The following is a 22,907-nucleotide window of genomic DNA, read 5'->3' on the forward strand; positions in this document are numbered from 1 at the left end:
TCCCTAACCTTCCTTCTAAGCCCCCCAGTCCCCCAGCACAAGGAATACACCACCAGTCTTGGGGTGGCTTGTTTGCTCAATCTCTGATCCAAGTGTTAATGCAGTTTCATAGGGCAGGGTTACATCAACCTGTTGAAACACAGGGGCAGGATCTGGTTTTACCTGTCACCAGTTCAATAAAAGCCTATGGCAGAGGAAGAGTTTTGCTTTGGCCTAACTCCATGTTGAACAAAACCTATGGCCAGTTCTGGCTGTGGTTCCCAGTACTATTTCCCTCTTCACTATAAGCATAGTGTAAACACACTGTGACTGTACCACCACCAAACCCCAGCAGGCAGATAGGCTTACTGCTGCCTTGGGAGTCTTCATGCACCATCACTTTCAGTTTAGGTAAAGCATCTCAAAGTGAGACTCTGCATAGACCCCATGGGGTTTGGGATCAGGAAATAACACCACAAACAGGCTCTGCGAACCAAGAACCCTTCTCATTTTTCTTTATGCTGTCACCAAGCAGCCTTGTGGTGCCAGGCTGTTTAAAGAGAGTAGTTTAAATCTGAGTATCAGAGCGGAAAAAGGTCCAAGATCCAATATGCAGATCTCTTATCTGAAAATACAGAGGTTCCCCAGCCCTTGTGATACAGACACAATGATGTAGGTATTAAAAACCATGCTCTGCTTCTGGTGTGAGCTGCAGGAGATGCAGGGGTGCATCAACAGCTTTGTGCATGGTTAACAAACCCCAGCACTCGAGGGAGAATACACTATGCCAAAAGGCACGAGCAGACATTGCAGAGAACCACCAGTGCAGTGGCACAGCTCCTCACTAGCCCTTTTCACAGTAATCCAAGATGTTCCTTCAGTCAGGAAGGACAAAGCACCCCCCTGCCCCAACAGCTCAAGCCTCCAGCAGTGGTTAACAACAGCCAACAGATAGAAACATGATCATGACTCCCAGTGAACAAAAAGGGGCTGCATTAAGACACAGGCAGTAAGGACTGCTTTCCTAGTTGGAGAATTTCAGTTGCTTTTCTCCTACAACCTGGGCCTTCTTTTTCAAGGCATGCTACATTAAATGTTCCTTCCTCTTTCATGTTCTTTGAACGGGTACATTTTAGATCTCCTCAGCCTATGGGAGAAGGAGCAAGCGAGAAATTACGTACCAGTAAACTATTTATAATGGAAATAACCTATAAACTGCCCAAGTTGTTCTAAGTGACCTGGTCACTGGGTTAGTTGAGTGAGGCCCAAGTTCCAATTTAGCTAGACAAGAATATACCTTATGTTTTAATAACAAAATAGAGCTCAACTTTCACACAAAAGGCCCAACTGATGAGAAAACATCCAAAGCAAATGTGAACTATGGTTACAGTAGGAGTACTTCAGAATTACACACAGGAAAACACATTCTTGCTTTTATTTTGGTGGAACAGAATACAATATCCTTCAGCCCAAACTATTCAAAGCTGGCAATATTACCTTTTTCTTCATGCTGCAAGACTTCAGGAAACAGAACAGGGGACAGGAAGGGTTAGAAGTTTCTATTTAAGGCCGTTAATCCAGCAAGGTATTGAAAAATGTACTCAACTTTAAGCACGAATAGTTGCATTGACTTCAGGAAGATTATTCACATGTAGGTAAATCAGGCAAGTGCTTCCATGGCTTGTTGAATCAAGCCATTTAATGAGAGCTGCTTCAGAGTACAGGTTTACTTGAATGGCTGGCAGAGCTCATTACATGAGCCTGGTTTGTTCTTCCAAGGGCTAAACTGCTGTTTCCTCCTCAGCTTTCCTGAAGGTGTAATCTGTTTGCCTCCTCCACTTCACTGTAGCCACAGAAACATATTATTTCCTAAGAAAAAATTGTATGCAACATCTATTATATATAGTGGCTTAGCTCTCCCTTAAATAGGAACAGAAAAGAACAGTACAAAACAATAATTTCACTTTCTCAACACACAAGAGCATCTTATCGAAAAAACTAAAAAAAACCAAAAAAAAAGGTATCACCACAATATAAACCCCCAAATAATAATAATGAAATGGGAAGAAAGAAAAGGAATTAGCAGAATCCTGCAGACTCTGAAGTCTCTTGTTACTGCATTAAAAAACAACCCTTCCTGATGAAGCACAATGTTTTGTTTCTCTGTTTACAAACCCACTAGACAGGGAACAACGGTGCCCACAAGCTACGCTGGAATTCAAAGGGAACACGCCATCATCTGCCTCATCTGCAGTCCAAAAAGAGAATGAACCCAAAAGGGCAGTCAGTGAACTGGTGAGGACACAGTTCCCCTGCAGGTGTCAGAAACTCCTAAGGGGGAGGAGGGGCTCCAAAAGCAGAATTCGAGTTGGAACCGTCTCGGAAAGTTCTATCTCGGAGGCCTGCAAGACATGAACTACTGAAGAAACAGTCAAAAGGTCCCACTGAAAAGCTGTGACAAGCTGTAATGTGCCATTTCAATTACAAGGAAGAGGGGAAATGGTTGGGGTTTTGTTGGGTTTTGCTTTGTGTTTATTTTGTGTTTTCTTTTTGGCTCATCAATATGATGAGCTTTCACGTCCCAAACCACATTCAGGTAGTTTCCAAGTCTGCTTTTTTCTGTGTGGAATCTACTGATCCAGACCAAAAAACCAAACAAACAGAACAGGGATGCACAGTTCTTAAGTCCTGGAGCCTTCAACACTGCCTGAAAGAACAGCTGGTCTGGGGGATCCAGAGGTGCCTGCAAGATGGTGTTCATAGCAGCCTTGCAAGCAGAGGGGCACACGTCTGCTATGTGCTGCCAACATTCTGCCCATCACCTTCATCATTAGGACCTGAAACAAAGAAAGTTCTTTGTCATAAGAAAAATCTTTTGTTTCTTGCTTTACAACAAGAGACCCTACCTGAGAAGCCCACAGTAGGCTCAGATTTAGGATGTCAAGGACAGATGAGAACTGCAGAGGTCCCCATCCACCTGCCTTACATCTTCCTCCTCCAGACTGAGTTCTGTCCACTACAGAATTCTATGTTCTTGATTAATCTGATTTATCTCATATGGGGATTCCAGTAGCACCCCAGAGCCTAAAAGCTCAAGTTTTCAGCCTCTTTAATCCACCCACTGCTTTTGCTCATATTCATTCCTTCTTTCCCCCCCCCCCCCCCGCAGTGAATCAGGATGGAGGACTGGTCTCTGTCAAAGGCTGGATGTTCTCAGTCATAGGAAAGCAAAGCACAGTAACAAGCCAGAAGCACATCTCTAATACAGTTACAGAGAGGACAGACAAAGACGTAAGGGAACCGGGAAGCTCTGTTATCTTTCTTGCTTACCACTTCCAACTGATCCTGAAGGTGCAATGACATCATCATCACTGTCTTCCTCATTTGATTGCGTTACCTCTGGCTCAGGTGCTACATTCTTCACTTCTTGCTCTTGTTCCACTCTACTCCGCAAGGCCAAGATCCGATGGTGCAATGCAGCATACAGCTGCCCTGTGTCTTTAGAGCTTGCCTACATGGCAAGAAAAAGGTGCAAAGAATTATAGAAGAAAACATTGCTTATGGAATCCACACCAGTTGTGCCCAATTTCACCATCTACTCAGTTTTCTAATGGAGGGTTTCCCACACTAGGTCAGAATGGGTTGCGGTAGACATAGGAAGATGCTCGATGGACTGAACTGTGATGGTGAGGGTCTACTCCTGTCTGCTCAGCACCAAATCTGGCTCACAAATGCATCTGACTGTAGAGAAGCTCTCTAGCCAGGAGTCACACAGCTTTTCTGACACCTCCAAAGCTTATGCTAACAAGTTCTTGAATTACAAAGTTTGTCTAGTAAAGAAAAACCAATACTCACCGATATAAGAAAAACTTTAACTCCCTGGTCCTCTGTATCCATGGCAGTGATCCGGATGCTCTTCTCGCTGGCTTTATCGATCTGCATCTGAGCCCAGAGCTTGGTATTTAAGATTAACCTGAGACTCCCCTGAGTCCTCATCACTAAAGCAAATGAACAAGATCAGTTAGGTGGAAAAAGACACAACATGAAGCTCAAAACAGCCAAGATGGCTTTTTATTGTGAGACCATTTAAGTGTCTTTACAAAGAATAGCAAGGGAAAGCCCTTAAAACACTAATCTTGTCATAACTGTTAATCAGAAGAACATAGGCTATTAAAAATTAGCAGTCACATCTAAAGATAGAGCCCAAAGCCTTACATGTTAATACAATGTTCAGTGGTTGAATCTGAGCTAACCTCAGGCTAATGCACATTCTTGCTAGTCTGAACTGTAGTGCTCTATTCAAAGAGATTTCTCCTGCCACAAGCACCCCATCCCAAAGGGCAGAGAGCCCTGATCTGAAGAACATTACCATAGATCTCTAGGCAAATACTGTAGTTGCTAAATGGAGCTTGCTTTTATAGAGAAAATTAAGCAACTGGCACATTTGCTGCATTAGGAGAAATATTCCCTTTGGAAGAAAGAGACTGAAGCAAGAGAAAAGGTCCAAACTGCTTCTGAGTTTCAGTAGCTAAGACATAACTAAAGTAGATGCTGCTGCACGTCATGGAAACATCCTATGAAAATAGCACTGACTGTCATCCAGTACCTCATTTCCCCTGGTTCCTCTTACCCAGCCGAGACTGTAATGTTCCATCATCTGTTGAGGCCATATCATTGAGTCTCAGAAGTCCTCGACCTCTTTCCACCCAAGACTGGGAGTTTTTATCAAACACAAACAGCTTGCACTGAATCTGTAACAGGAAATCTCTCTGTAGCATAGTGGTCAATTGAAATAATGTCATTCCTATTTAGTCACCTAAGGCTAGTTAAAAAGATTCAGATTTCATACTGGAATTTTAACTGTCTGTAAGTTGTGTAAAGCAAGGCAGTCATCCTCTCTCCTGCAATCAGTTCCTCAAAACAGGCTGACTGGTTTCATAAAGTTTTATTAACAGAAGCTATAGACTCTTAAAGAATACCCACATTCAAGAGTGAGCAACAAGAACAATTTCAGACAAGGTACAAACTCTTCACAGAGGAAACTTTTTGTGATATGAGACTGGTGAAGAGTCAGTCTTACATCAGCCAGTCATTTCCCAACCCAAGGCATTCTATGATAGAAGCTATGATGGATTCAGGAGAGTATGCTTAAGATTTGGATAGCCCGAACACTAACATTTCTTCAGAAAGAGGAAATCAAGAAACAACAAAGTAAGGCTCTGATTAATAAACATCAAAAGGTTGCATTTTAACACAAGAAAATCCATTACAGATATAGGGGGTGGCTGAGCTGCAGGGACTCAGGTGGTGTGCAGCCATCCAGATGAATCCCCCTAAACTCAAAGCTCCTCAACATTACCATTTGCTTACCTGTAACACATTGCTTTCAGCTTCCTCCCCGGTGATCACTTCGACCTTTGCTAACAAACACTTCCTTGCTGTTGCTTTAGTGTAGGCTGCTGCAGACTCTGCCAGGGACTCGGAAATATTATTTGCTGAACAACATTGTGAGAGTTGGAGAAGGATTAGCACGTTTGTGAGATGGGCAAAGGCCTCGCACAAGTACACCAGAATGTGAAGCAATAAAGCACAGAAGACACACGTTAACAGAATAGTAGAGACAGGACTGAAATTTACACCAGAAATTAAAGCTTGGCTTTTAAGCACAAGGCACAAGGGACAGGAGAGGGACATTAGTGACAGATCTTGTCCCTGCAGACAGTGTTTCAAAACCCTTCCTATAACACACACATCTGTAGGCGCTGCAGCAGCACCAACACTGCCATCAGCTCTGCAGATGGGCCCACCTATCTCCAGCACCATTCATTTTCCACTTTTAGACTGGCTTGGAAGCAGTTTGCTGGAGAAAACCCAAGATTCCCAGAAAATCCTGCCAATCGGAAAAGTCCCAACAGTCTAAAATCCAGCAAACAGCTCTTGGTTTAAGCAACCCATTTGCTGCACCCAATCAATCTAATGTACATTGAGCTCAGACATCCAGTCACTGAAGCTGGAAAGAAGTTTGCACATTTCTTCCACACTCTGTAGGTCCAAGTACCTGCTCTGTAACTCCCTCTACTTTCATTCTGCTGTACTCCCAGTACTGCAGAACAACCATGAAAGACAGTGTAGCCTGTACATGTTTAATATTAAAGCCAAAAGGACAAGAGAATCTGTAGCATCCAGCACATCACCTCCCACTCTGAGGATGTGTCTTTGGCTACAGGACAGTAAAGGCAACACAAAAATGTTTTTATAAACTAACAGGACATTTAAACAAGGATTAACTGCCATTCCTAAAATCATGTTGTGTTTTTCACCTTTCTCTGGTGTGGCTTCCTGAGAAGAGGATTCAGACCCAGACTCTGTAGCAGCATTCTCCTTATTACTCTCTGTACTACCTTCATTTGATTTTGGTGGGCTCTGTTGCAAAAAGAGGAGGGGGTAAACAGAAGGCAGAAAGCATACACTGATTCTGCAGAACAAAGCTAGGGATCACTCAGTGAGGGAAGCCCTAGTGTTCATCACCCATACGGCACAAGAACCACCCCACAGATGACATGCTCTCACAGTAACAGCTATCTCACTTCCCCCGCCAGGAACTGAATGAAGCCCGACCTGAACACAGTTCAGATTATTCTTCCTTGGACTGAAACCAAATTTCAACCCTCATTGTGAAGTTATACTCAATAAAGCAAAGGAATTTCAGCTACAGTTCAACCTGGTACATCCCTGGCTGAACTCCCTGCTCAGGGGTTACATGGGGATGAGTACACAGCATTCAATGTTTCCCTTTTAGACCAGCATAGCAATAAAAACAACAGTAGGAGACAGTGAGGCACTGGAAGTTGTACCTTTGGATAGTACACCATGAACAGTTTTCTGAATCACACCTCACTACTGAGGCTGCTGGCCTTGGAATCCCACCACTGAGGGCTCATGGAACTGAGCTTTTCTCCATTTGGAGGCCAGAAAACACAAACCACTCAAACAGTTATGTTGAAGAAGCCATTTAAAGCAAACTGTGCCATAAAGTGCTTGGACTTGAGAACTTCATGGACTACTAGAAGGCACTCAAGCTCCTTACACCAGTAGAGGTCAGCAGGGAAACCCCAGAGGACACTGCTGCTGCAGCCAGTACTCATAAGGAAACCCCCGCACTGCACTCAGAAAAGGGAATTACCTACAAGGGAAAACCACTGCAAGAAAGCCATGCTCCAGTGATGGGAATAATTAAAGGTTCTCAAAATCCCCGTGTGAGAATCCAGAACACAGACTCCTCACAGACCTAGAGCATTCCATTCACTGTGGATACTCACTAGGACTCGCTCACTCATGTTCTGGCCAAAGACAAACTTGTTGCTAGATGCATCTGCACTGTTTGTAGAGTTCTCTACACTGGAGAAAAACAAAGAAACAACAGCAAACAACCCCACCCCCCCAACAAAACAGGTTTTAGAAGTCAGGAAATATCCATTTATCTTCTGACAGAATTCCTCAGTAAGTGAGCGACTGTTGCTGGCTTTAAGTACCGGCTGACACAGGAACAGCAGCAAAAATGATTTCAGCTTAGTAACACGAGACCATGTCCTGGTTTTACAGAATGAGAACCCTCTCAGAATGATGGCAAATGTTTTGTCACTGTAAATATCTTCCCTTTAGATACCTAACTCCACATTAAGCCATGCTGAATGCTAAATGAAGGCTTATTGTTTGATCATACAACGTACTTGTGTATTTACATGCACATTACATTCACATGCACAAATGTGAATTACTACAGGGTTTAGGTCCATTTTTTCAGAAAGAATAAGAATTAAAACTAAGCCACTTAAAGACAGGAGGGATAAATAATGCCTCATTAGGCTATCTCCAATACTATGCTCACCAAGAAGTTTCACAATCAAATCTCAGCCCTCACATCTTCCTTACAGAATAAGCATCCTCCTCCCATTTGGCATTTTTTATGAACAGAATTTAAATCCCATTTAGGAAGGACAACAGTGGGTTTTTTTTATTTTACAGACTGAGAAAACTTAAGTTACTGTTCACAGAATCATGGAACAGTTTGGGTTGGAAGGGACCTTAAAGCTCATCCAGTTCCAACCCCCTTGCCACAGGCAGGGACACCTTCCACTAGAGCAGATTGAAGCACAGATCTGTAGAGGATTCTACCAGTAGCTCCAATTAATTCCATCACTGTTTCTTTCTATTCATTCATGAGAAAATTTCTCTCATCTTATGCTTGTTAGTTTTCTGAAGAGGCTTTGGTGAGGTTGTGGTCAAACAAGTGGTGTCACATGCATCCCCTTGAGGGTTCCCTCACATCTGAAGCTTGCCACCTCATTCTCCAGAAGCCTGGGATCCCACTGACCCAGTATAAGCCCTGCATCCGAACAGCACAACCACAAATCATCTTGAACACAGAATAAGTGTCCTCCAGCTTTCCCTGGAGTCTCACCTGGAACTGATGTACTGTAGAAAATAATTTGTTGCAGAAGGTGTGTCTGTCGCGTGGAGGCCGGCATTGGGCACGTCAGCAGCTTCATCGCTTTCATCCCCCAGCTAGGAACAGAAGGAGGAGACATTGACAGTCTGAACTACTGACCACAAACTTCCCAGCTCGTACTTTCCCAAGACAGAGCTCCAGCCACAGGCACTGTCTACAATAAAGCAATATAAACCTATGAGCTGGTATAGCTCTTGTCATGCCAGGCAACCTGTGCAACCCTGTCTTCAACAAGAGGTGCTAAAAATACAGCTGAATCACTCCATGCACAGGTTTGAGCCCAGGCTGCCTTGTTTTCCTTTTCTCACCTTTTATGTGAACTCTAAGTTTCATGGGAGCAACTTAGGAACACACTTCAACTTAATTCTGACCCAAAAGGTAAGAGAAAACAATAGATTGCACAGAGCTTGTTACCTATGAGCTTCTTATGCTAATGAACATTATTAATGCATTTATTAAATGTCTGGAAAACCAGTTTTACTGAACAGCCAAACCGTGTTCACAGCTTTTCATTTTGTTTAAATATAGGAAGGTTTTAACCCTCCTATATAGGGTGGCTTCAAAATACTTCAGAAACAGTGCCTAATGCTCATGCCATCAAATGATCTGTTCCACTGCTGCTCATCCTCACTCAAAGACATCAACTCAGTCAAGATAACAAACACGTGTACCTTAACTCTATCTCTTAAGTTTTGCCCAAATACAAACGCTTGCTGTGCATTTAGTTCTGCCTTCTCACAGCTGTCATCATCTGAAGTGTTGTTAGACTCTTTTTTCTGACATTCTCCTGCCTAAAGAAAAGAAATGCAAAGCTTTAGCCTTGAGTTTTTTCCAACAAAAGCCATGTTATGACACTGTGAGTCACACAGTCATTTCCGATGACAAACCTGTAATAATATCTCCAGAGCTACAAGGCAGTTTTTGCTTTAAAAATCCTGTTTAAAATCATCTTCCTTAATGAATCACAGGATAGCTGAAGTTCCAGGGGATCTCTAACAATCCCTTGGTCCAAACTGTGCTCAAAGCAGCATCAGTGCTAGGCTACCAGAGAGCTCCTACAGTCAAGTCCAATCCAAGGATGTTATCAAGCTTTCCAGTTTGGGAGCCTGGTTCAATGTTCAACTGTGCTAAATGACAGAATGGTTTGGGCTGGAAGCAACCTTAAAGCTCCTCCAGTTCCAACCGCCTGCCACAAGCAGCAACACTTTCCACTAGAGTAGGTTGCTCTCAAGCAGCAGTAAGATTTTACAGCAAGATTAGAAAAAGTTAGAAGGACTATAAGGAAACAATGACAACAGAAGCAGAAATGGCCAAAAATAGGTATGAAAAAACATCCTAAAGTGGATTCAGTAAATCTTTGTTGCATTTAGTAAAGATAAAAACAGTGTACTATTAGTACAAAATCTAATACTACACCTAAAATGCACTCCCATGGTATGGACAGAGAAGGAGGCTATCACTGCTGTAACTGCACTCATATTCCTAAACAAATAGACTTTATTCAGAGAATACTATTTTGAAGGCTGTCACCTTGAGTGTCCTTCCAGTGCTCCTGCAACTCACCTTGTCTTCAGAGTCAGAGCTCTTCAGTGTGGCATTACTTAGTGATTCTGATGTGGCTGCGGAATCTGCTGGGATATTCACACCATTGGTGCCGCTGCTGAGAACTGGAATAAGGAATGGGAAAATTGTGTAAGTTCTCTACATACTTACATTGTCCTACAAGTTTTCCGTAGCCAACAGCATGCTGTTTTCTTAAGCCCAGGAAACACTGCAATGTAAAATACAGAGTTCCCATAGTATTTACAAGGACCACGATTCAGCAATTCTTATCTGAATCAAAAGTCAACATGCAGAAAACCAGGTGAGCAAGAAGTCACTTCATCTTGGGAGCCCACTCTTCCAGCCTGTCCAGGTCACCCTGCAGGATGCCTCTACCTTCCAAAGTGTCCACTTCCCCACTCGGTTTGGTATCATTGGCAAACTTCATCAGAGTACATTTGATCCCATCATCCAGATCACTTATGAAGACATTGAACAGCACTGAGCCCAATATCGATCCCTGGGGGACCCCACTGGTGACACCTCCCCAGTTGAAGAAGCTGTTCACCACCATCCACTGGGTGCAGCCATTTCCCCACCCACCTCACATCTATGATGTTGCTTTCCTGAAAGAAGAAACCCAGCACAACAGAGACAGATGCTGAGTAAAACAAACGGCTGCACTAAGGAGATTTGGGGTTTTTGTTCTCCCTTTGCGGTACTTTAGAAAGCAAAAGTGTTATTTACCCATCTGTGAGAAAGCTTTTGGCTGTGGTGCCTGTAATACTGCTGGACGTAGCACACTGCGCTGCTGCTCCTTTGGCTTCTGGCTGGGGAGACCTGCAAGTACAAAGGGTTTTCAAGAGCTATAAAGATTTAAAGTTGAAAAACTCAGCTTCAGCTCATCTCTTCTGTAACTGCTTACAACAGAGCACACAATGGAAAAGCAGACATTAATAAAGCCTCCTCCTCCTTCCCATCTCTCACTCAAAACAGAAATAGTCCCAGGTAGGGAAGACAACTTCCTAGCCTAATAAAACCCACTTAAATATATATTCTCTACCTTATCCTTGAAAGCACAGAAGAGAGTTTATGACTAACTAAGAAATACAAGCCAAAATGTAAGAGAAGCAAACAGTACACAAGCAATCCTGTTTATGCACTGACACATTACTGAAGTACACATTCCAAGTCTCCTCCTCCCTTCCTAATGAAGAGATTTCCAGGTATAGGTGCAGGGAGCCCAGCACTACTCTAAGGACTGAATCAAAGCACACTAAGCTCTGACAAGTTTCAGAAGCACAGTTCTGACCCAAGCCAAAGCCTGGCTGTGTCTGTATGTTACACAGTGGATATGGGCATAACCACTGTGGAGGATGGAAGACTTTTCTGCCTTCCACTTACAGCAGCAGTTTGAGGAAACCCCTACATACATGAAATGCTTAAACTGGTTTCTTTGTACTGCCGCAGAATAGATTGAACTCACCTGCACTGGGGGCCTGACCATGGATAAGGGTTGGGGGCTTCAGCCGGAATCCACTGCTCTTTTCCTCTGGAAGCAAAATACAAACGTGAAAGGCCATAGCTGTAACACGCTACATACCCTGCAAGTCACAATCCTTCATGTTTTCCCCACTCTAATAACCTACAAATGTTATAAATATCCAAAGTCATTAGGAGATTCCCAAAGAACAAATTCCTGTCTTCCAAAAGAAGTCAGGATTTCCAGGAATCATCACAGCAAATGCACAAAGACAGAAACATGAGTTGTTGCAATAAAACCCCCTCCAGACTGGTTTGTCAGTAGAAACCTGAAACAGATCCTTTTCACACAAGAGATTGAGATCTTTGTGTGAAGGAATTAATCGAGGTAACAGAGGTTCTAAGTGAGACTCAAACTGAAGAAAGACCCAACACTATGACTGAACATGACAGCTGCTATTAAGCACCCAACTGCTAATTATCAATCAAGTTACACTTAATTGGTAGTATTAATTTCTCGTCATTCCATTCACTTTTACAGTAGGAAGGGAAATGAAATTCCTTTGTTTGCACTCACTACACTTGAAGATTTTAGGTGAAAAAAACAAAAGCTCAAGAAATCATATTCATAAACCCACAGCTATTACAAAATGAGTTCCCAAGAACTTACAATGTTTTCTCTTATGGGTATAATGGCCATGCTCTACACCTTCCCATCTTACTTATTCTCCTACCATTTAAGCATACGATAACAATGTGCTAAGCAGGACAACAAGAAACCTGGAGAGGGGCTTTGGACAAGGGCCTGTAGAGACAGCACAAGGGGAATGGCTTGAACCTGCCCAAGGGGAGACTGAGCTGAGCTCTTAGGCAGAAGCTGTTCCCTGGGAGGGTGCTGAGGCGCTGGCACAGGGTGCCCAGAGAAGCTGTGGCTGCCCCATCCCTGGCAGTGCTCAAGGCCAGGCTGGATACAGGGGCTTGGAGCAGCTGCTCCAGGGGAAGGTGTCCCTGCCCGTGGCAGGGGTTGGAGCTGGAGGAGCTTTAGGGTCCCCTCCAATACAAACCAGGCAGGGATTCTATACAGCAATACCAGCAAAACCAAGTTACAGAACAGGAGGGATTAACAAGAGAAGCAGTTCACAGATAATGGCTGAACATCACCACAGATTATGGCTTGTGACAGACTGACAGCAGTTTGCTGAGCAAAAGCAGAGAAATGGGAAAGCTCACCTGGTTCCGAATCAGAGTTGCCTGTAGAAGGTTCACAGAAGCTTGATGGCATAAAAACGTTGTTCTTTGTTACTGCAGTCAAGGAAAAAGAAAGAGAAGGTGTGTATTTTATCTGAATTTTAACTCTGTTCCCAGACACATCAGAGCTGGAAACTGAGAACAGTTTTTCTAGTCACTTGTCTTGTTCACTTTGGGTTTTTCTTTCTTCTGAACTAAACCAGTATTACAGGTACATTATTCTTCCCCACTTATGTCAGCAGTCTTATCGCTGTCTGCTGTGGATTAAGCCCCCAGCTGCCATCCATGTACTCTGATTTCTGTGGTCTGTGCTACCAAATTCAGTAAAGCCCAAAGGAGTTGACAGATATGTTTTATAAAATAATTCCTATCTGTAAGTTTTCATACATTTGTAGTTCCAGCTTTTAATCTTCTACTGTTAAACTGAAGGATTCAACAGAAATCTCTTGGATTTGCTGTGATCAGGTTACTTCCCAACAACTTCCTGTGAAAAAAGCTACCTTTTTCTTAGTTACTCTGCTGCCAGGGCAAAGTCTCAGGTCATGTGCAAGTTGTTTTAGTCTTTTCCTTTTCTCCCATTCCTTTTAAAGGAGAGAGGATTCAATACATTTCCTACCTGGCAGGTGCAAGAGAATGATCACTGCCTGTGGTGTGCACAGGCAGCAGCACAGTTGCTGGGAAGGCCAGAGGTGAATTCTTGCAGTTCACACACTGGGAATGGTAATGCTTGATATTTGTATTCACTCACAGGAATGTTCTCTAGAATTTATGCTTCTCTCTTCACAGACACATTCAGCTTTGGGCAAGAACTGTTTTAGTTAAGAGATGTCAGTGCTTGGGGCACATCTGGAGAATCCACTACTTTGTTCCCATCATCTTAGTTGAAATCTTGGGTTGGAAAGGGCTTTAAAGCTCATCCAGTTCCAACTGCTTGCCACAGACAGGGACATCTTCCCCCACAACTTCCATAAAGATTTCTTTGAATATTGCTGTCATCATTCAATGGCCCTTGTTTGCAGACAATATTTCACTGTCCAAACCCCTTCAATTTTGGGTGGGGTTATAGTTCTCACAAGGGTAGGGGAACTTTTCTTACATGAACCTGCATCGTGTTTGAGGTTAAGGCAGATCATCATGAAAAGAGGGAAGATGGAATTAAAGGGAAGAAGCAAGTAAGAAAAAATAATCTAGAACTTGAATACAAAAGGCACGTGCTGCATCTTCTGGTATAACAGCAGCCAGAGATGACTTCCCTTTCTCATCTCATCATGCTTAAGCTTCTTCCACAGCCTCATAAAAAGTGAAAGAGCCGAAAAATCCTGTCATACTTCATGCAATATAATCTGTTGAAGACAAACCCTCCCAATGACGTATATGGGAAGGAAAGCCGTATGTATCATATATAATATTGTAGCCACATCTACCTGATTGAGAAGGAGGGAACTGAGTTAAGGACGACGTTCTCTCCCGCTTTACAGGTGGACAATAGCTCCCATCCTCTCGATCAGATTCTGCAGGATAAAGGTAATTAGAGGAAAATGCACAAAATCCTGGAGAGTCATTCTGTGGGATTTAATCTTACAGAAAAGTCTCTTACCATCCCCATCTTCTGGACTTGAGCCATCTGCTGATCTCTGAAATCAGATGACAGTGACAAAACAAAATCACACACTGAACATCTCAATCTCTTTGGATCCATCTGATGCTTTAATCATCACTTTGAAGGGGTTTTCATTCCTGGCAATGCATTGTTTCCAACTTACACAGAAGCATCTTGAGTCTCACCCAAAATACTATTAAGTAAGATTCCACTTATTTCATTTACAAATAAGATACCTGGAAAGCTATATCCAAGCACTACCATCTCCAGAGACTATGCAACCATTATTACAATCACAGCTTGCAGATACTGAAAACCTCAAAGTGACAACACTGAAATTCGGATTAAGTTGAAGAACATCACAGAAGCCTCAAGCTCCTCATGAATGTGCCTTTTAGTTGGAACTTCATTCCAAAGCACTTTCTGATCAATGTAACTGGCTTGCTCTCCTTCAAGCAAAGGAGGAAGCCCTTTCCCAGTGCACTCTATAAACCAACAGTATGGTAGGTTTACAGGAAGGAGTCTCCCAGCACGTTCCACAGTGCCAGAAACAAACCAAGAACCATCACCAACTATCACAACATTCAGGAAGTCTTCGAGTACACGTTTCACATCTTTTCTGATGGTCCTGATCTTTTCTGCTTCCCCTGATACAATTTCCCTTGTTCCTGCACCATATAATCCCAGGATGGCTTCCTTTCACTATGGGAAGTGACCAGGGCACCATCAGCACCTTCATCTTGTTGTGAAATCTCTTGACACAACTGGACCCTCTCCCTAGTCCAGCACTACTACATGAATAGAAGAGTACAGAGACTCACCAGCATCCTACTTTGAAACTAAGCACAGGGAATGAACAGCTCTGAAACAGGGAACAACAGTTCTGCAACACAGCCCCCTCCACACAGATCTATGAGCCCAACTCCATTCATACTGTATTTGATGTTCCAAGCTCTGTCCTGATCAGGATACTATCCCACACATTTAAGTGAATGCAGTGAACTTGAAGGATGCTCTTGTGTAGCCAGGAATTCCTGTATGTATTCTCCAGCAGCATTTCTGGTTCTTACATTTCTTTCAGCTCTGGGCTGACTGCTTTGAAACGGTTTCTGCTCTTTGGGAACAAGTCTAAGATAATGCCCACATGTCACAGGTTTCCTGAAATCCTCACAAACACAGTTCTCTTGGCCAGCCCTCGTAACAGACAAGGACAGAAAACTGCCTAAGTCCATAGCTACCTTCACCAGCTGTATTTTAAACATATTAACCCTTGAAAACTTTAACCTTCAAAACAAAAAAAGGGGAAATAGGAAAACGGCTGCAGCAGGTCATTGAGCGAGTCAGACACCTTCAGCTGTTTGTACCTTGTGAGGACGATCCATTCGCCACTGGGTTTACTTGAAATGGCCCATTTCTGGTGGGGGGAGAGGAGGAAGCTAGTGCAAGAAAAGAGTGCAGGGATTGTGCAGAACAGCCTTAGCAACAAAGAGAACATGCCATGTGTAGGTGTCACAATCACAGTTCCAACCCCTGCCATGGGCAGGGACCCCTTCCACTGGAGCAGCTGCTCCAAGCCCCTGTGTCCAACCTGGCCTTGAGCACTGCCAGGGATGGGGCAGCCACAGCTTCTCTGGGCACCCTGTGCCAGCGCCTCAGCACCCTCACAGGGAACAGCTTCTGCCTAAGAGCTCAGCTCAGTCTCCCCTCAGGCAGGTTCAAGCCATTCCCCTTGACCTGTCCCTACAGGCCCTAGTCCAAAGTCCCTCTCCAGCATCCTGCTATACACCCACTTTCTCACTCAGAGCAGCTCTTAACCTCAATAAACTCTCAGCTTACACCTGAAGTTTAAAATTAACACTTGTTGTGTCTCCTGTGATGACAACCTCTGGGGAGTCACAAACTGCATTTCTACTGACTGGCATGGCAGCTACCTCAATGGCAGACCCAAAGTGACAGAACAAATCAAAGAGAAATCCATATAAACATCACCTTACCTTCTGTGCTTTATCCTTCTGAAATACAAAGACTGGTGGAGCAATGGCAGGTTTTTCTGTAAAAAGAGAAATCAATGGTTTTTTCCCAACCACATTCATTACTGACCAATATGAAAACATTCTGTTCCAAGACGTTTTTACCAGCAATGAATCCCTAAGCACTTGCATCTCAGTTACCCAAACAGTTTCCACTGGTTCCTGGTAACATATAATTAAAGGACTTGTTCTTCAAACGCTCCTTTTTCTTTTTGAAGATCAATACAAGTGATACCCAAAAGCTCTTTGTCTTTTGCTTCCAGATCTCTATTTCAAACCAGTACTTTGACCAAACTAGGACACACTGGGAGGAAAAGCCCTTTGCAGCAGTAGTTACTGAACACACGTCAATTTTGCAGGCAAAGGTTTTCTCCTTCCCTGCCATAAAGCATTAATGTAAAGGGAGTTTTGCTGTACACACCCACACAGCCCGTTCTTAAAGGTCACCTAAATCTGACACTTGATTCCATTTGCATTTTATTACCACTGAAACCTTCAGAAAGGTCCTAAATCTTCAACATTTGCACACCTAAAATTTAAACCAACTATCCCATGCATATTATTACAGAAGAACCAGTCTTTTCTACATCATTTAAGTTCATGTCTGCTTCCCCCTTGAAGTGTCAATTCAAATGTTAGCAGGACACTAAGTAAACACATCAACATTTAGTCCTCAAGAATGGAAAGAATTTCTAGGATCATAGAATCAACCAGGTTGGAAAAGACCTTCAAGATCATCCCCAGCACTGCCAAGGCCACCCCTAACCCATGGCACTGAGGCCTTGTCTCCATGGTGCGTGAACACTTGCAAGGACATGACTCCAGCCCTGCCCTGGGCAGCCTGTTCCAATGCCTGAGCACCCTGTGGGGCAGGAATTGTTCCTCCTCTCCATCTAAACCTCCCCTGGCACAGGACAAGAGGAAACAGCCTCAAGCTATCACTTGCTCCTTGAAAGAGACCAACCCCACATCTCTACAAAGAATGGGGTTTGTTTTCTGTTCTTAATGACCCCAAAACAAGGCAAGTTTCTTTGCAGAAGTTCCACCTTCTCAGTAATTCAGTCTTAAAAACTGGGAATTTCAGAAAATTAACACTTTAAAAGCGTTCAGAACATGAAAAGCCACCAGAAAAAAAAGCATCAAGTTTTAGCCCTGAGAAAGACTTGTACCTTTTCAATGCCTGAACAGTGACATAGTAACTCATTCTCACACAAGGAAACTCTACCATGTAAGGCAGCTTCAGCAGCACTATCTATATGAACAAGTTCTGTATTAACAGCCAGTGAGTGAACAAAGCATTCAGGTTTATATGATGGAAGCTGTCTGGTTCTCCATGGTACTCTATATGTGAAGTGGCAGTTTTAAGACATGATGAGCAGGAAGACCAAAGAACATCCCACCAAAGACTTCAGAGACAGTTTCTGATACAATTCAGTAACTGCTTTATAGAATAGCAACTGTGCCTACCATTAACAAATCCTGGATTTCAATAATCAAACTTCTCACAATGCCTTTATCATCAGGTCACCAAGTCTTTGTGACACCGCCAAACTTCACACAGCCAGAAGTCACTGTCTCCTCCTCTATGCTCCACACTTACCAGCCCATCTCCTCTCATGAGGGGCAAGGTCAAGAGAACCTTCAGAGTACAAACTTCTTTGGAAAGTGGTGTTTGGACCATATTATCCTTCACCCCCTTACTCCAACAATCTTCTTCTGCCAAGACACAGTTTGCCATCAACTCACTACAAAGAGGTACATGTACAGTTTCACCAACTGACTGGAGAAAAAGACAGGCAAGTGAATGGGAAAAACATCAAGACACAATCAGCATGAAGAAAATGAAGCAGTTATGGGAATAGCAGAGGGAATGCTGGTGGCTTTGAAGAAATGAATCACAAAAAATATCATCCATTAAAACAGCTAGAGGCTTAAAGGATATTACAGACTGGTTACTTGGAGGCAGTATTGACATCTCAGACCTTTAAGGCAGACAACAGACTAAGAGAAGCATCATAATTTAAAAGGTAAAGATAACATAGGGTTGGAAAAGGAAAGAACAATGAATGATTTGGAACAAAAGGGTGCCATGGTAAAAATGACAGGTTCCAAGAGCTTTGCATCAGTAAGGTGAAAGGACACAAGCCGAACAAACCCAGTTTCCAAGGCCAGAAGGTTTGTCGCAGTAATCAAACAGGTAACAGTCTATGCAAGTCTCACTTGCATGAGCAGACAAGAAAAGTCAAGGTTGAAACGTGCTCAGCAAAACCAACCTGCACAAATTACTGAAACCTCTTTCTAGGTACCTGTGCCAAAAAATAATGAGCTTCACACCTCACAAAGTAGGACTGAGGCAGCACTGGTGTACAAAGCAAACGAGATTAAGGAATACCAAGAGCTTCATTTCAACCAGGCTTGGTTTGTGAACATGACCATTTAGCTATCAAACACTTCAAACAGAAGATCAATACGAAGCAGAAGATCAAAGAATCACAAGTACCAGAACGGTCACTTCACAGATGTGAATGAAAATACCTGGACACAAGGAAATAAAACATTCACCTCAGTACTGAAAAGTAGGTTGATGTGTTTAAGAATGAGGAGAAAACAATCAAAGCCACCTGAGAATATCACTGTTTCAGACAGGTGAGGAGAAAAACTATGGAGTCCACTGACTTTTAGGGGAATGATGCCAGGATATACATGTACCTGCACCGGTATACAAAGAACAGACACCTCCAAAACTGACCTGGAGGAAAGAAACTCAACTCAACACAAGACACGGCAGCCAGTACTATCAGGATAGGCAGAAGAGGCAATAGTTCAGAAGCAAGCTGATCTTGCTTGATCCTATGAAAGCTTTTATCACTTTAGTGGAAGAAGGAAGGGAACAGCAAAGGATGAAGATGACAACTGGAAGGAGATGTGAGCACAAACGAAAGAGATCAGCAAATGAGGGAAGTCATTGGGGGCAGAAAAGGATCTGAAGAGAAAAAAAGAAAGAGAAAAAGGAAGATTAGATGAAAGAGTAGAGTTCCCCCATGCAATGCTGCAGAGACAGGGGTAGGAACACACAACAAGTCAGCAGCAAAAGATGCAATAAACATTGCTAACTTGGAATTCACTGTTGAGCTTAATGTTTCCCACTAGAACCAGGAGATGAAGCAAGAGGCTTGCACAACTTATGACAGCCATTCCCAAACCTGTGGATCTGAAAGAACACAGTAAATCCTGAAAGCTTACTGTAAGGTTATTATGACAACAGTATGGAAGTACTGCCCTTAAGTTTCTCACAAGCAGTCATTACCACTTCTCACACCTCTTCGTGTGCTGCCAGCTCATCTTGAGTTTGGGAGCCCAAGACACGCTAGAGCACAGGACTTGTGAAGTAACTTCAGTGTAATTATCTGCCAGCTGCTCACAGGCATCATCTTCAAACACCTATAACAGACACTTGCTTCCTGTTGTTTAATGTTAATATCAGAGCTGTAATTGCCACTGTTACAGAGCTCAAATGGAAGGAGCTGTCTTAAAGAAGGGGCCTCATACACTTTCATTTGCCTCCTTCCAGCATTTCCTCTCTTTCAGTAGCTGAGAAAAGGGATGAGAAACAGACAGCTGGGGTAAACTTGGTTTTGCAGAGACTTGGAAAGAAGTTTGTCATTCTCAAAGGCAAACTGTTGATGCCTACTGTCACCTACACAACATTCTATGCGCCTAGGAGAACACCCAAATCTTACAATAGCACAGCCCGTATGTTCCTAACCCTCTTCAGAGAGAGGTTAAACCATTATCTCTTTACTTCGGAGGTTTTCAGCTAAAACGCATATATATATAAATATACTTCACTTAGCTTTACGTAATCACCTCTATTATCCCCTTAGCCAGAGGGGGGATTAACACGAGTGGAAGTTCAGAAAATATTTACAACAGGCCTAAACCGGTGGGCAATGCCCCCAGAACGCAAGCGGCCGAACTGGGACACAAAGCGGCTCAGAGCTGCCCCAGGACCAAACGCACGGCACCCGCTGCCCCGCTCCGCCGCCCCCGGGAGCCGCCCCCGGCGGGAGGCATCCGCAGCGCGGCCCGGGGCCGCCGCCACCCCCGCCCCGCAGCTCCCTTTGTCCGGCCGCTCGCCCCACAGGGGCCGGGGCACGGCGGAGGCCGCAGGGACGGAACGGCTCCGAGGGCGAGCGCAGGCCCGGCCGCACCTCAGCCAGCGGGTGCCGAGGCCGGGCTGCGGCCGGGAGCGGCGGCAGAGCCGGACCGGAGCGGCCCCGCGGCCGCCCCGCTGCGCAGCGCCGGTGCCCGCCTACCTTCGTTCGCCAGGTCCGCCATTTTACTTCCTCAATCCCGCCCACAATGCACCGCGCGGCCGGACGCTTCCACTCACCGCGGGCCGGACCGCTCCGCGCAGGCGTCGCTTTGTGGCCGCTCGGAGGGGGCGCTGCGCATGCGCGGGTGCTCAGCAGCGCCATGGGGAACGGGGCCACAATGGCTCCTGCTGGCCTTAACAAGCTTACCGTGGTCAACACGGGACAGGGGTCTGGGCAAGCCGTGCCCAGGGTCTGCCCGTGTGCACAGGTACCTGGCAGGCTGTACACATACACGTGTACAGGACACACAGCAGGGGTTCGGAAATGTTTGGCTTAGGTGTGAGCAGGAACCTGGCCTGTCTGAAACGAAGAATGGGAAAGGGGGTTGGAAAGTTTCCTGCCTAAACCAAGTGCCAGCTCCTCCAGGCTGCTGAACACATTGACTTCCATGGAGATTCAGCATCCCCAGGTTGGAGTGGATCCATGATTCAGAGGGACACAGCAGAGAAAAACATGCAAGGCAATTAATAACTATTAATATTAATTGGTGTTTGCTGCAGAGTCTGAATACAGAGCACCTGCAGATACATCATCATGGGCTGTGAGCACCCGCAGATACATCATCATGGGCTGGTGAGCACCCGCAGATACATCATCATGGGCTGGTGAGCACCCACAGATACATCATGGGCTGGTGAGCACCACTGCATTCTGCTCTCTGGCTTCTGTCTGCCAAGCAGCCGCTCACAAGGCAGCCCTTGCCCTGCGGTGCTGAGCAGCAGTTTGCTCTGCAGGAGCAGGGCTACCATGGTGGGAAAGCCAGAGCTGCACCCAGAGACCAAGTACAGCTTTGCAGAGACTATGTGCAGCTTCTGAGAGCACCAGCCAAGAGCACGGCTAAGAGAGGAGGATGTCTGGGGTCTCAATGCAGGAACTGGAGGCTGAGAGCAGGCAGGGCAGAAGGTGAGGAGGAAGGAGCCGGTGGATGCAGCGAGCTGATGGAGAGCACCAATGCTGCTGCAGCCCCAGCAGCACTGCTGGAGCTGGGGTCATGGGGCTGCAGCAGCTCTGCTTTTATCCCAGCTGACTTCAGCTGGTTTTATCACCTCCTCCAGTCATGGCCTTACGCTTGGAGCAGCTCTGTCAGATGTTTTCACTTTGGGCATGGCCACCAGTGTGCACAGAGCTGGGCACCAGTGCCGGCAGCTGGGTGCTGTCCAGATGGAGCCTGAGTCCATGTGTGGCTTTGGACCTTGTCAGTGCCTCTTCCCTGGAGACCTGGATCACATCTGGTGCAGAGAACTGCACGGCAAACATTGTCCTTAATCACAGGAGAACCATCATTTGCAGGCATAGGCATCGTGGCTGACTTAGCTCCAGTTCTGATGGAATTAAGTTCCTGTCCTGAAGTAGCCATGTCCTACAAACGGAGCCAAACACTGCTGTTGAAAAGGTGTGAGAGTAATTACCCATTATGTGAGTACCTAAAAAACAATAATTACACTTTTAATTGAAGCCCTTGTTCTGCTGCAGTTACCCACTATGGAAAATTTCCCTTCCGAGCATTAAAACCTGTTAAACCTCTGAGAAACTGTGAACATGCTTTTGTCATGGGAATGGCAGGCAACATCATTATAGGAATTCCTGGACTGTGCTTCTCCAATGAATACATGATCCTGGTGTGGTGGCAGAGTGAGCAAGGGAAGGGGTTTAACAAGAACATACCTCAGAAAGTTGCACTCATTAGACCTGGAGAGCCAGCAGGTCACAGTGTGTTCTCTATTCATGCTCTAATTAGAGCCCATTCTTCTCCAGGATCATTAACAGAAGAGAGAACATTTAAAAGCTTTGGAGGCCACATTCTGGTTTCATTTACCTTCAGGTAAGTCTGTAACAATGCCAGGGTGAATGTGATTCATCACTTCAGTGTTACAAGAAGAAGTAAACTCCACCCACACCAACTTTACAGTTCCTGTGACTTTTAGCAATTAATTAACAAGAGTTTTCTGTACCCTGTGAGCTTGTCAACTTGCTGATATAACTAGAATCTATTTTGGGCATGTGCCATTAAGATACTATAAATGCCAGACTTTCTGATTAGTACTATTGTTAGGTCAGCATTTCTAAAGGGACATGGCCTAAAAGTCTCCTTGACTTTGACAAATTCAATAGTTTTCCATGGCTGAGCTCTCAAAACCACA

General features: G+C 44.5%; 1 protein-coding gene across 2 annotated transcripts; it reads right to left on the bottom strand.

Annotated features, from left to right (window-relative positions):
• Positions 1-1,385: 1,385 nt before the first annotated feature.
• Positions 1,386-20,759, bottom strand: RANBP3 (RAN binding protein 3). Of its 2 annotated transcripts, XM_034070818.1 has the most exons (17): positions 20,707-20,759; positions 16,355-16,410; positions 14,358-14,394; positions 14,185-14,271; positions 12,743-12,814; positions 11,517-11,582; positions 10,778-10,870; positions 10,052-10,155; positions 9,160-9,279; positions 8,441-8,544; positions 7,299-7,377; positions 6,300-6,402; positions 5,350-5,474; positions 4,610-4,730; positions 3,835-3,977; positions 3,310-3,490; positions 1,386-2,816 (listed from the first exon to the last, which is right to left on the bottom strand). In XM_034070818.1, exons 1-17 carry the CDS (start codon positions 20,726-20,728, stop codon positions 2,773-2,775), a joined length of 1,557 nt encoding a protein of 518 aa, XP_033926709.1. In that variant the 5' UTR covers positions 20,729-20,759; the 3' UTR covers positions 1,386-2,772. The 2 variants fall into 2 exon arrangements, with proteins under 2 accessions (XP_033926709.1, XP_030910401.1); XM_031054541.2 differs by lacking the exons at positions 16,355-16,410; positions 20,707-20,759 and adding an exon at positions 15,725-15,796.
• Between the last annotated feature and the right edge of the window lie 2,148 nt (positions 20,760-22,907).

The sequence above is a fragment of the Melopsittacus undulatus genome, chromosome 19, assembly GCF_012275295.1.
Source record: "Melopsittacus undulatus isolate bMelUnd1 chromosome 19, bMelUnd1.mat.Z, whole genome shotgun sequence".
Taxonomy (NCBI): domain Eukaryota; kingdom Metazoa; phylum Chordata; class Aves; order Psittaciformes; family Psittaculidae; genus Melopsittacus; species Melopsittacus undulatus.